This window comes from Danio rerio, chromosome 15 (genome assembly GCF_052040795.2).
Source record: "Danio rerio strain M-AB ecotype USA chromosome 15, GRCz13ab, whole genome shotgun sequence".
Lineage (NCBI taxonomy): Eukaryota > Metazoa > Chordata > Actinopteri > Cypriniformes > Danionidae > Danio > Danio rerio.
Genome location: NC_141035.1, coordinates 23,889,493 through 23,903,667, shown reverse-complemented (window position 1 = coordinate 23,903,667; position 14,175 = coordinate 23,889,493). Strand labels below are relative to the sequence as shown.

Here is a 14,175-nt window from a genome sequence, read left to right as displayed (position 1 = left end):
ACCAACATATTATTGCAAATTGCCTTACCATATTTTTTCACATCAAAATCATGTGAGATCATCCTTTCCCCAATGAAAGCCTTCACTTTGTACGTGCCTTCACGGGCCTCTGGGTTTAAATCATAAGAACGCTGCAAAATCCACCTTGTTGAGGAAACATTTGTCCATTGACCAATCCTGTTATCTTGACTGTCCTGTTTAATGAGCACAGTTGTTTAATTATTGTGAAAAGAGTGAATGACATGAAGTTCCACATCAAATGAACAGGTCTCTGCAGAGCCTGGTCTCTAGCACTTTCCTTGATTTGTTTTATATATATATACACTGTTAACCCTTACTGTAGATTATGCAGTAAATAACTGTAAAATAGCCAGTGTTTAGCTGTAATGAAAATAAACAGTATTTTACTGTAAAAGGAGCAGGATTTGTATGAAATTCTGTAGTGCAAAGAATAAATTACAGTAATTTACTCCATGTACCATTACAGATATTTACTGTGATAATAAATGGTAAATTACTGTTCAACCATTACTGCCCCATCTACTCTGATGCTTTATGTTGCTATTTTATATTTATTTTATCTCTGTGTTTTCTTTGGTTCCTTTTATGTTTTTAACATTGAGTATCAGGAGTCAACCAATGCCACAGAGCTTATTAAAAGGTAAGTGTAAGATATGGACGAAATGCATTTAAAGGCAAAAATATTCACAGAGCAAAGAAATTGTCACAATAATTTTTATAACTTTGTTTACTTTTTCTATAATTAATCTAATTTAATTGCCTAGTTTGACCTATAGTTAAGATTTTAAATTGCACTTTCAACTGAATATTAGTATTTTGCTAAATAACTAGTAAAAATGTGTTATTAAAAAAAAAAAAATATATATATATATATCTTAAACAACACGCACATACATTTTTGCAGAGACTCAATGAATTTGTCTGGAAAACTGGCAAGTAAAAGTGCCATTAACAGTATAAAGGCTTTCCTAAATAAATGTATAAATCATGATCTTTGTTGTGTTTTTTTATTATTTTTACTACAGATTTGGAACGACATGAGAATCAGATTATTTATTTTTTTTTTTCTATGGATGAAGTTTATATTATAGTATATTTTTATTGTTTTTATTAAACGATATGTGCATAACTGTGATAAATGTAGGCAGTTGCTTTGAAAATATGCTATGTACCAGGGGTGTCAAACTCCTGGAAGGCCACAGCCTAGTAGAATTTAGTTCCAGTCCTGCTTCAACACACTACCTTTAGATTTAGTTTGATCAGGGGCCTGTTTCAGAAAGGAGGTTAAGTGAAAACTCAGAGTATTTTAACCCTGAAATGAGAGAAACTCTGGGTTTTCCGTTTCAAAATGGCAGGTTTGTTAAACTCGAGAAATCAGGGTAAGTCAAGCCTGTTTCTGAAAGAAAGGTAACTTTAACTCAGAGTCAGTTACTGTGGTAACTTACTCTGTGAATCTAACCTGGTCCGGAGCAGGTTTTATTCTCTAAACTCTGAGTTTCTGTCGGTCTCCCCTTTTTTAAAGATGAAGCGTATTTCTCACCTGAGCCTTACATTTTCACACACCTATTTTAGAACTCAGTTTGGAGATGGCTATAAAAACGATTGATGGAAACGACATGATTCACATAACTTTTGAAAATATGCATAATAAAACATGTGCATAACTGAGTAGGTTAAACTTTTATTTGATAAGAAAAGATGCGCATAAACTACAAAGTGCACTTAACAAATTACAGTATGTACATTAAAAAAGTTTGTTAGAGATGATGATGAAAATGTGTGTGAATGGACAAACCAGCAGACTGAGAACACTGTAGAACATCTTAAATGTTGTTTTAGTCATTCTAAAATGCCTTTACTGTTTTAGTATTAGTGTATTTATTAATTACCTCCGAGCGTCTGGAGCGTGTCAAGATCTCCGCGTCTGGCTTCAAACGCCCCAACGTGTTCATTGTGTGTCAATTGTCTTCTGAGGCGCAAGTATTAAATAAAAAATCATTGACGCAGCTTATTCAAATTCTGTTTTTACTGTTGATATTTGCCGCAAGTTAATCAGGAAGTGACGATTTTTTTCTCTTTGACTCGTTGGATAAAAACGCTGCTTTATTCGCATCTTTTAGGCATTATTCCAGTTTTGCACAAATTTATGTAATAGCCTGTATTTTGATGGAAACACAGCTATTGCCTACATTTTTGTCACACACAGAACAAAGTCACGTACGAGGCTTGTCCTTTTTTCCATAAATATTTAGCTTAACCTTTGACATGTACATTACTAGATTAATGGGTTTATTATTCTGTCTAAAAATTATTTTTAGCACTGCTTAAGCTCTTATTGTTATGTCAACCTCTATTACTTGATCAATAAAAAGGCAGACACACAAGTGCACTGTTAAATCTATTAAAACTGATAAACGTGTATAAAAGTTTAGAAAAAAAGTATAAACGTCACACATTACATTACTTATTTTATTATACTTAAATGTTTAAATACTTAAAATTAAAAATTACGCATTAACTTGAGCAGCTGTTTTCCCACGCTGTCTCTGTTTCACTGATGGTTGCTTCTTTTTATATACGCTCATATTTGCTATAACTTTGCATGAGCACATCAAGTTCAGCTGGGGAAAGAAATGGTGATCTCTTTTTTTAAGATGTTGCCATAGTCACTCGTAATATCTTCGCTCCATTGATAATGCCTTTTTATAGTCACGGTGTGCACGCTTAACTCTGAGTTGGTCTACTCAAAGTTGATTGACCCAGCTCAGATCAGCTATTCTGAAACCGAAAACTCAGAGTTTTTAATCTCTCGGTAAATCAACTCAGAGTTCAAGTTTAAACTCCGAGTTGTTTGAACCTCCTTACTGAAACAGGCCCCAGGTGTGTTTAATTAGTATAACTGCACTGTTACTCTGTAGATTGTGCAGTAAATAACTGTAAAAAACAATGATTTAGGCATCACCACACACTCCCACAGGCTGTCCGTCTTATTCTAAACACAAAGGTGTTAGAAAGAGTTTTCAGAAAATGCTGGCCCTTTAAGAGAGCCAGGTGTTTGATTTGTTTACTGCTGAGTGTGCTCTATTCTCTGTCCATCAATTCAGATGTTGAGTCTGATATGTTTTAGGCTTTAAATAAGAATCTTAAATGAGTAAGTAAAATGTGTTCAAATGTTTTTGAGGGTTTATAAAACAAGGCTGTGTACTTGAAAGCTACATTGTTAGCTAGTTAGCCTCTCCTCATATAACTTTTTACATTACTTTTGTTTAAGTATATGTATTTATTGGATATTGCATACTGCCACGATATACAGATGCTAAAAGTTGTATGTATCTTTCTGGCAACTAAGCCAAAATTAAATTCCATCATCTCAGTAAGGTAACATGTGCACATCATCACAGGGAATCACAAAAACATGATACACATAGCCATCCACACACAAAAGCTCCCCTGTCCGGTCCCAGGTTGTGAGTTTGTTGCTAAGTATTTTTCAGAGCTGTGTTTCCACCTATGAATTTATATTTGAAACAATAAAAAAGTTTGTTGTCATGAGATAATTATAACAATAAAAGATTGGATCCTTTGGTTTTTCGGTGTTGCCAACTTTATTTTTGTTTTCTATAATTATTTTAAACTTTTTGAGATTTGACACAGCTTTTAATTATTTAAAACTTTAAAATTTAAAATAATTATTTTCTTTTTTGCTGTTCAATTTTTTTTTTTTTTTTGCATAGTCAGCATTGAGGAGAGAGTAACAAATTTCACTGCAGCACTTTGTGTGTGTGTTTGTGTGTTTATTGGATATGTGATTGTGATAAATGTTAGCAGTTGCTTTAAAAGTATGCTATATACCAGGGGTGCTTAATCCTGTTCCTGGAGATCTACGTTCCTGCAGATTTCAGTTGCTATCCATATCAAACACACCTAAACCAATTAATTAGGACTTGAACACCACGTGATAATTACAGGCAGGTGTGTTTGTTATGGGTAGCAACTGAAATCTGCAGGAACGTAGATCTCCAGGAACAGGATTAAGCACCCCTGCTATATACCATGGGGGTCAAACTCCAAGTTACTGGAGAACTGCAGGGCAGCAGAGTTTAGTTCCCACCCTTCTTCAACATTACCTGTAGATTTCTAACGAGCCTTAATTAGTTTTATCAGGTGTGTTTAATTAGAGTTACAGCTTAAAGTCCCAGTCACACTGCATTTTTCTCCCTTTAGACTTCCATTCATACGCATGTGAATGCTGCAGACCTGGAATGCTAGCTCATGCGACAAATTTTACAGTTTGCAGCATTGGAAAGTTCAAGCTTGGAGAACTCTGAACTGCGAAATCACATCATGTGATTGCTTGAGACTAATCAAAGATTAAACCATGACCTCTCTGAACAAAAATTATGGACCAGTTGCTTGTTTTTCGATCTCTAAATATTTTGTTTAATCCCACTCCTTTTTGCAGTGCCATATGACAGAATTTTGCATGCTTAAACGATAGTTTGACTGCAGCCTTCACTGTTAGACATTTCAAAGGGTTTTTACAGTAACTTACTGGCAACACTGTTGCCAGTAAGTTACTGTATTTTAGATTTACAGTATACAACTGTAAATCCGTTTACAGCATGTTACCGTAGTGTCTGAAAATGGTTAACTACTGTAAAAACCTAAGTTAACAGTTAGCTACTGTAAATCTTTTAATTTTGTCCTAAATATTTTATAATATAATTTTATTAATATTATTTTAATACTATAGACCTAAAAAAGACACAATTACAAAATATTAACAAAATAAACACTCTTTATTTAAAACATTGGAGATGCTTAAAACAAGCTTAAAAATGTGTAAAAACATTACATTTCAATCATTCAAAATATTTTATTTTAAGAAAAAAAAACATTGAAAATGACAAAGCACATTAACATACATGTACAAAACTAATTTAAGTGTCTGACCTGCATATTGTTGAGAAAAAAAAAAACAATTGTACTAAGTACTACTGACATTAAACCAGACACAATTACAAAATATTCCATTCTTTAAAACATTAATAATGCTTAAAGCATTTAAGGAAAATGTGTGAAAATTACATTAAGCAATAAAATCAACACATTAAAAATAAATAAATCACACAAAGCACTAGAACATACATGTACAATAAAAATTTAAACTTCTGAATTGCATATTGTTGGAAAAATAAATATTTGTAACTATTAGCCGACTCAGAAACAACCCAACTTTAAAATATTACTAATTCTGGTGTCAAATGCTCAACAAGGTCTGAATTCACATGTTCAAATGCAATTCATCTTTACTTCTATTGCACTTTTACAATGTAGATCAATGATGTCAAAGCAGCTTAACATAGAAGTTCTTATAAATTGAAGCTGCTTCAGTCCAGTTTTCAGAATTGAAGCAGTAAATGTCACTGCTGAAAGTCCAAACACTGAAGAGCAAATCCACCGATCCACCAATCGTAGCCAAGTGATCCAGTGGCGACAGTGGCATGGAACAAACTTCACCAACTGACGAAAGTGTAGAATAAAATCCCTTGAGAGATACCAGGCTCAGTTGGGCACGACCAGTTCTCCTCTAGCCAAACTTGTGCAAGGCCGCAGTCTAGGCACCAGAGGCTTGAAAGTTCACCAGCGGGTGGTCAGGCTGGCCCATTGGATCAATGCGGAAACTCATTGATCACGTGTGTCTTTAAGATTCACTCCTCCATGACCACCACAGCATCTAGTCAGGATTTGGCCCAGTCCAGGATTATGAAGAACTCTGGATAAGGACAAACAGACTAACATAAGCATAGAAGAAGCTTGTTTAAAAAAAAATAAATCATATACTGGTTAATTATTTTGAAGCATGGCAGCTAGGTTGGGCTAGTTTTCAGCTGGTACTGAGCAACTGGCTCCTGCTCATAACCTGCTCACTACCATGTTTAAAAGATAACTAACCAGAATGTCCTGTTTATTTTTTTCCCTAACAAGGTTTTACAAAAACATTGTAGCATTTGTGATGGGTTGATTCACTGCAGGACAGATTAGACTATTTGTTTTATGTATTCCTAATAAACTAAAACAGACTGAATACTGATAAAACTATTGAGAGTGTCTCACCTAATCCAAGTTTTCAGTTAGCTGGTGAAAGAAGGATAACTCACTGTTGTTCATGGTTGTCATTCTCTTCACTACTTCTCCTGCTATCTTCTGGCTCACTCTGGTTGTTGCGGTGCATTTTGTTTCATCCTCTGGAATTATTTATACAAAAAATTGTATTATTTTATTTATTACAAAATATTTAGGCAACATGAAATGGGGAAAAAGACATTTAATACATAGACAAATGCATGTATCCCAATACTAATTATTGTATTTTGAAATGTCTGACCCATGACAGACCTCAATCTGCTCAAAAATATTATAAACAAAGATGAAAAAAAAACCTACTAAATGGTTTAATAAAAAAGGAAAACGATTTTTTTATTTAGCTAGCAACTAAACATGTGACACATTTTGTATTAAAAGTAACGTTAATGTATTGAGAAACAAATAGATGTACAGTACTTACTGTTGTATGAGGTCCAGTTTGCACAGGCAGGCTCCCAGTATTCTATATTGAGACCATAAAAAAGCCAAAAATACAGATAAGAATACCATGCTACAATCCACAACCTCCACACAACTTTTTTTTATTTGTTTACCTTGGTTGCTTACTGGTCTTGCTTATTTTTTAAGCATAAGGCTGTGCTGATCAAGATGTTCCTCCGAAATGCTGTTTGTTTCTTCAGACAAAACCTGCTGCTGTGCCAGTGCCATATCTAAACAGAAAAAAATATAATGGTAACAATTATGTTAAACCAAATGTCAAGAGTTGTGATAAAAAAATAATTAGCAAACAATAAATAGCAAAAAGGTGGTTATTAGCATAATGCATAGAGGTAAAATTGGTTTTATATTAGCAGATTCAGACTTCCCCCTAAATAATTTAATTTCATAAAAGTATTATTTGCAAACTCTAAATAGCGAAATCATTTTAGCAGCTAATGACTATCAAAGTACAACATGCTCACGGTCAAATAAACAGTGTTAATGTTGATTTCAAGTCATACTGGCATGCTAATTCTGATCGAATATTCAAAGTAACATGGTAAACAGTATAACGTTAGAGTCTTCTAAATGAACGAATGTGCGAATATAAAACCAACTTTACCTCTATGCATATTGTAGATTTACGTTAACGTTCTTATAGGTTACGTCGCGATGTTATTTTCTCAAGCTAACGTTATAAGTTACTCTAAACCAGAGAAAAATAAGTTCACAACATCTAATATATATAGTATAAATCAATATAAGTTAAACGTTGCACGTTAAAATGAGTTTGAGTCCAATTCAGTATAAACTTAGCTCAGTTTAGCTAACAGTTAACATTACCATTTTAAGATCGCTTCAGCCAATGTTGCCGAGCAAACAAATGCTAATAGAGGTGCTCAAATCAATGTCGAGTGTTGTCAGCACAGACAGACGCGCTTTTACCTGGATTATTTGATGGTCTTTCATTCATATTCTTCTGGGGGAAAACACTCTCTGCCGGACCGTTGTCTCGGCTTAAGTGTCCTCCAAAACTGTCTGCATACCTCTGGTTCCCTCCTAAACCAAAACCCGCTGCAACACCGGTTCCTATGTAAATAAATAAAAAGATATGACGAGAACAATGGCTAATAGTCATAAACAGTCTTATTTAAAGTAATAGCAGTGTTAATGTAATAAATTAAATAAAGGTAACATCTTAATAGATGATATATTTCTCAAATGGGCGAAATAACGCCAAGCCAGAGAAAATAATAATAGCCAACTTTATACTTTACTTTGTTCTATTCTCGTCCACAAAACATTCTGTAAAATGAAACACTGCCTCAGCTTACCAGAGTAAAGTTTGTTAAATCCAGTATGTTCTTCAGGCACACTAATAAATTGTCCTCCAGAATTGCTCCAGGGTCCTCAGGCAAAATGTGGTGCAGAGTAGTCGAATCGCCGCAAGGTGGCGTTGAAGCATTTGTGGAAAATACAGTATAATACACGAATTTTTACAAATACAGTACATCGCTGTATATGTTGTTCGACGTCACACTAAATTCCCATAATGCAACGGTAAATACAGTTATTTACCGTAAAAGGAATTTGCAGTATTACACTGGGTGAAATACAGTAAATAACTGTGTAATTTACAGAAATGTCTAACAGTGTTGCTGTGCAGACCTGGGGCTCTCAGTAATATGCAAGATGATATTTATATCTGCTGATTTCTTAATTTTGTTATACATTTTCTGTTTTATATTTGTTTGCTGCCAAAACAATAAAATAAATTTGTCAGAATTTACAACTTAATTAATTTAAAGAATTAATAACAGGTAAGAATACTAATTAATTTTAGTAACACCTTGACATACTATTGTGTATGCAGTATAATGCTGTGAGTTGTAACACTACAGTACAGCAATTAACTGTACACAGTTTCCAGTTAGTTACCACTACTGCTTTATTACAGTGATTAACTGGCAACACTGTTGCCAGCTACTCACTGCAATGGTTCAGTTACAGTTAACAACTGGCAACACTGTTGCCAGCCACTCACTGTAATGGTTCAGTTTCAGTAATTAACTGGCAACACTGTTGCCAGTTACTTACTGTAACCAAACTTTTACAGTGAGTAGCTGGCAACAGTGTTGGCAGTGTTCTTCTGTAAAAAAGCCTGGTAAGGTCTAACAGTGTATATAACAACACAATGACCTATTTCTACTTTCATAATACTAGCTTCTGAAGCTTATTGGTTAGAAAATGCCAATTACCATCCTGGAAAATATATTGGACCAATTCACACTCTCAGGTATATAGTATAAGTTGGCATGAAGACCTGTACAATACTTGACACCATTACAACAAATGTCTCTTCTTTTGTCTCTAAACTACCTGACAGTATGTCCCTAACATAAAAGTTCCCAAATTTTTCAGCCCTCTACCCCTAAAATAACAATGCCACTTACTGGCGACTCCCACATTTATCGGAGGTGGTTATAAATATACAAACATTGCGCACACTACAATAGGCATATATAAACACAAGCATATTACACAGAAAAGCGCAACAACCATATCATTTTTTTACAGTCACTTATTAATTTGTTTAATTTGTCACACTTTATTTTGATGGTCTGTTTGTCTGTTTGTGATGGTCTGTTTGTGAATTTAAGTTACATTGCATCTACATGCCAACTAATTCTCATTAGATTATAAGTAGACTGTTAGGTTGGGGTTTGGGTTAGGGGTAGTGTAAGTTGACATGTTCTTGCAAAGTTTTCTGTAGTCAGTTAAATGTCTGTTGAAGAAGCAGTGTCCCACTTTATATTGTCGCTTATACCTGTGAACTAACACGGTAACTAGATGTGTAAGTAGTATGTAACTACAGTGTCAGTGTATGTACAGTAAACACTGCTAAATAGTATTTACTTGTGTAATACTGGTGTACACACATGTAACAACCCAATGAATAGTATGTGTAAGTTTAAATGTGTAACAGGACATTGTTAACAACACTAGGAAAGTACACATCTGTAACAAGAATTATGTAAGTGCATTGCATGACAACAATATGTACTTGCTGGTGTTTTTCCATACCTGTTTGCATACCATGTACTGCACTTGTGAACATTGTATAGCAGAACAAATGCTGCATTAGAAGGTTTCACCTTGTAATACCAGTGCAATTACAGGGTTAATTCTCAGAAACTGTCCACTCAAAGTGTAAAATGGTCACAAATTAAAGACTACAAAAATATTGAGAGAACATTAGAAATTCATTCAGTGGCACTACTGGCTGGCAAGGCGAAATAGTGAAGGTGCCTTACCACAGTGGTTCCCAACCTGGGGTCCGCGCCCCCCTAAGGGGGGCGCCAGAGTTCACAGGGGGGGCGCGGGAGAGGATAAGTATTGAGGTAGAAAAAGGCATAAAAATGCTCCACTATTATAAAGGGCTTTGCAATTAATTGAATATCCGATTTAGATTTCGGTTTCAAACGATTATAAAAAAGCATTAATCGAGATAAATGATTATTGCATCATATTTTGCCACGTTCCAGTTGTACACGCTCTTAAATGGCTCTTAAAAGCGCGAAAGAGCTTATGTGTGTGTGCAGCACGATCACGCAGTCAGAAGCATGCGGCCGGTCAGCATTCACTCTCATTCACACACTGAGACGAGCAGAGGAGCGCAGACATCTAAAGTCATCTTAACGTGAGCGCTTTAATGGTCAAATAGGTGTTAAAACGCGGTGTTTAGTGATTATTTATATTAACCCTCATTTGTGTAATAAACAAACGAGTTGAGGATCAAAAGACGTGAAAGAGAAACCATTAAAGATACAGCGCGCTATAATCCTTCTGCCGGCTGTTTTTATCATTATTGAACAAACATAACGAGAAAACCCTCGCTGCTCTTGACTGAAGGAATGCTGTAGCTAAAGTGTTTTTCTTACAGTGAAGATGCTTAAAGCACAGTTTGTTTTATATTTTTATTCTATTGTATTTATTTCTCTTTCCTTTGCAGGGTGGAAAATAACTGTATGTATACAACTGAAGTCAGAATTATTAGCCCTCTTGAATATTAGCAAACCTTTTCCTGCCCAATTTCTGTTTCATGGAAAGAATATTTTATTAACTTATTTCTGAACATAATAGTTTTGATATCTCATTTCTAATTACTGATTTCTTTTTGTCTTTGCTATAATGACAGCACACATAATATTTTACTAGATATTTTTCAAAATACAAGCATTCAGATTAAAGTGCAGTTCAAAGGCTTAATTAGAGTAATAAGGCAAGTCATTATAACGGTAGTTTATTCCGCAGACAATCAAAAATATATATTGCTTAAGGGGGCTAATAATATTGACCTTAAATTGGTTTCAAAATATTTAAACCTTTCTTTATTCTAGCTAAAATAAAACAAATAGAAGAAAAAATGTTATAGGAAATACTGTTAAAATTCCTTGCTCTGTTAAACATAATTTGGGAAATATTTATAAAAAAAAAAAAAAAAAAAATCTCAGGAGTACTAATAATTTTGACTTTAACTGGCAATGGTTTTGAATAATCGTAATTACAATTATGACCAAAATAATGGTGATTATGATTTTTCCCAAAATCGAGCAGCCCTACTATTATATATGTATTTTTAAGTACCAAAAAAAAAAAAAAAATCTAAACGCATGCTTAAAATTCCAACATAATAGTTAAAATAATTAAAATAAATAACTTTAAATAATTATTTAAATTTTGCTCACTCGCGCAATCTGCTTGTCAACGTGTCGTAAAGGCAAAATCAAAACAAAAATGGCAGACAAACGTAAATGCAGTGATTCTTCAGAGGTGAAGAAAAAGATTAGACAGTATGACAAAGCCTACCTAAATTTTGGTTTTATTGAAGGCCAAGACAAGTTAAAACTGATTAATTAATATTTTCTATACATATTACTATATATTAATATTACACAAACACACACACACACACACACACATATAAATATATATATATATATATATATATATATATATATATATATATATATATATATATATACACACACACAGTACATATGTATGTGCGTGCGTGTGTATTTATATGGTGGGGGGGCTCCAATGTTTGTATATGTTCATGGGGGGGCCCCAAAGAAAAAGGTTGGGAACCACTGCCTTACCACAGCCGATCCATGACATTAGAAAAGCATACCGGATTCATTGAAAATATATATGCCATTTTTTTCCTTTTATTTGCTGTTTCTATTGTGACGTTTCTTCAGATTCAAAAGTTTTATGATAATGTAAACAATTAACTTGTTTTAATAAATTCATAGCTTACCCAAAGTGCTTGTGTAAAACACTGTTGCAGAGTAAAAATCAAATATGAATGTGACAGTTTTGCTTTTATAGATCCTGGGTTCTCTTTATTGTTATTTTTCATTTTTATTTTGTGATTGCTGGCACTCTGCTGAACAATCTGACTTCACAGTGTAAATTACAGTATTCTGTTACTTTGCTAAAACATTGGAACTGCAATGCAATACAGTTACTGTACACATACACATCATATTAAATAATCTATTCCTGTGGATTCACCATGCGTTTTCCCAGTTATATGAGGACATGAGCGGACAGTTCCTGAGAAGTTACCATGTCAGTACTCTGTTAATAATGTGTTGCATTAAGATTTATATTACACAGTAGTTAGCGACCATTTTGGAAGTACACTTATTAAAAAAAAATTTACACTTTATTTACACACAGTATTTAATCATTTGTTGGATAGTTCCTGAAGAGTTTCCATGTAAGTACAATGTTGTTAACCAGTTTCACAGAGGATTATGTTTTATATATCACACAGTAATTTGTGACAATTTTATAGTTTATATTGAATGAACAGTTTCTGAAGAGTTATCATGTAAGTACACTGTTAATAAAGTGTTGCATAGAAGATATTTTTACAAGCTACACAGCAATTTGCGACCATTTTACATTTTATATTGAGTCGACAGTTCATGTGGAGTTACCATGTATGTCTGGTATCACAAGGTGAAACCTTCTAATGCAGCATTCGTTTTGCTATACAATGTTCACAAGTGCAGTACATGGTATGCAAACAGGTGTGGAAGTTGGAAAACATCTGCAAGTACATGTCACGCAATGAACTTACATAATTCTTGTCACAGATGTGTACTTTCCTTCTTAGTGCTTTGTTACCAATGTCCTGTTACACATTTAAACTTACACATACTATTCATTGGGTTGTTACATGTGTGTAGTTACACCAGTATTACACAAGTAAATACTATGTACCAGTGTGTACATACACTGTAGTTACATATTACTTACACATCTAGTTACAGTGTAAGTTCACAAATATGTGACAATATAAAGTGGCACCCAAATTTCTTTTCACCCCTAAATGAAAAATGAAAAAAAAAAAAAAAGTCTGCTGTGTGTAAAGTTTTCATCTTCAGGAAGATTTTTAAGATTAGATACATTCTTAAATATGACTTTGAAGCAGAATTAGTGATTTTGTAAAGTTATTGTGTGTTGTTAATGGGTTATATAATGAGTTAAATCTATCTTTTGTGTTCTTACCTCAAGTACAACTGCACTATACTGTAAAAGACAAAATTAGCACAAAAAAAGTGCATTATTTAAAAACGTTAACAGCCAACAATGCATTTATGTATTTAAAATGAATTAAATAAAAATGAGAGAGATATACAGATATTAGATAAAACACACCTGCTGATCAAGAGGTCTAAAGCTTTTATCCATCGTAACAACCCTGAAGTTTACTGTGAAAAAAATATATAGTAAAATAAAAACAACAATACATGTTTTTTTCTGGATGGTGATAATATTAATATCACCAAAGTTTAAAACTCTGGGTTAACATTTTCAAATGTTTTATCAATACTTTGATATTGTAATAGCTTTCTAAAACCACCAGTTTGAGAATGTAATTAACCTCCTGTTATTACAGTCTATCAGGGTTTCTTAAATATTCATTTATTCAAGAGTTCACACTTAGCTGATTATTGATTATAAAGCTAGTTTGGCATACAGGAGACAGCCCTGAGCTCATATGATCCTCGAGCCCGGGGCTCCCTCCTTTTGCAAGGCAAGAGGGGAGTTTGAGCTCAGGTAGATCTCGAGAACTCCCTTGTCATGGTGTCTGAAGAGCAGATAGTAATTGCTCTTTTGAAGAGATAAGTACTTGGTAGGAGCATGTCTATGGTGTTGATTTGGATTAGTAATAAACTTAAGTTGCATGTTTTTGGATGGTGGGAGGAAACCGGGGAACCCAGAGGAAACCCACTTGACCATGGGGAGAACGTGTAAACTCTGCATGGAAACGTCCACTGGCTTGGTAAAGACTAGAACCAGAGACATTCTTGCTGTGAGGCAACAGTGCTAGTCACTGGGCCACCGTGCCACCCATCCATGAAGGAGGAGGAGTAGGGGTGGAAGGGGGGATTTTTCAAAACGAAGATAGCTGTGATGTGTAACCTTGGGTATTTATAGTAGCTTAGTAACCGTCTGATTGGTGCATTGTAAATTGGATAATGCGGG

At 34.1% G+C, this 14,175-nt stretch overlaps 1 protein-coding gene and 1 long non-coding RNA gene across 7 annotated transcripts in view; both read right to left on the bottom strand.

Moving 5' to 3' along the window:
- LOC101886227 (ovostatin) overlaps positions 1 to 14,175 on the bottom strand; it is a 370,063-nt gene that overhangs the window by 352,749 nt on the left and 3,139 nt on the right. For 4 of the 5 annotated variants that reach the window (XR_015509357.1, XM_087284108.1, XM_087284107.1 and 1 more), the window contains exons 4-6: positions 13,345 to 13,397; positions 13,195 to 13,215; positions 29 to 194 (exon numbers count right to left, since the gene is read on the bottom strand). The exons of the other annotated variant lie outside the window; for it this stretch is intronic. Coding sequence is in view for 3 of the 4 variants with exons in the window: in XM_087284108.1 (XP_087140234.1) it covers positions 29 to 194; positions 13,195 to 13,215; positions 13,345 to 13,397 (240 nt within the window). In the remaining variant the exon portion in view is untranslated. The remainder of the gene's footprint in view (positions 1 to 28; positions 195 to 13,194; positions 13,216 to 13,344; positions 13,398 to 14,175) is intronic. 5 annotated transcript variants of the gene reach the window in all.
- On the bottom strand, positions 4,802 to 10,921 carry LOC137487744 (uncharacterized). 2 transcript variants are annotated; one of them, XR_015509368.1, is made up of 6 exons: positions 7,944 to 10,921; positions 7,555 to 7,698; positions 6,723 to 6,839; positions 6,590 to 6,631; positions 6,139 to 6,269; positions 4,802 to 5,797 (listed from the first exon to the last, which is right to left on the bottom strand). It is a non-coding gene; the product is annotated as an uncharacterized LOC137487744 (long non-coding RNA). The 2 variants fall into 2 exon arrangements; XR_015509367.1 differs by having other exon boundaries at positions 6,183 to 6,269; positions 7,944 to 10,783.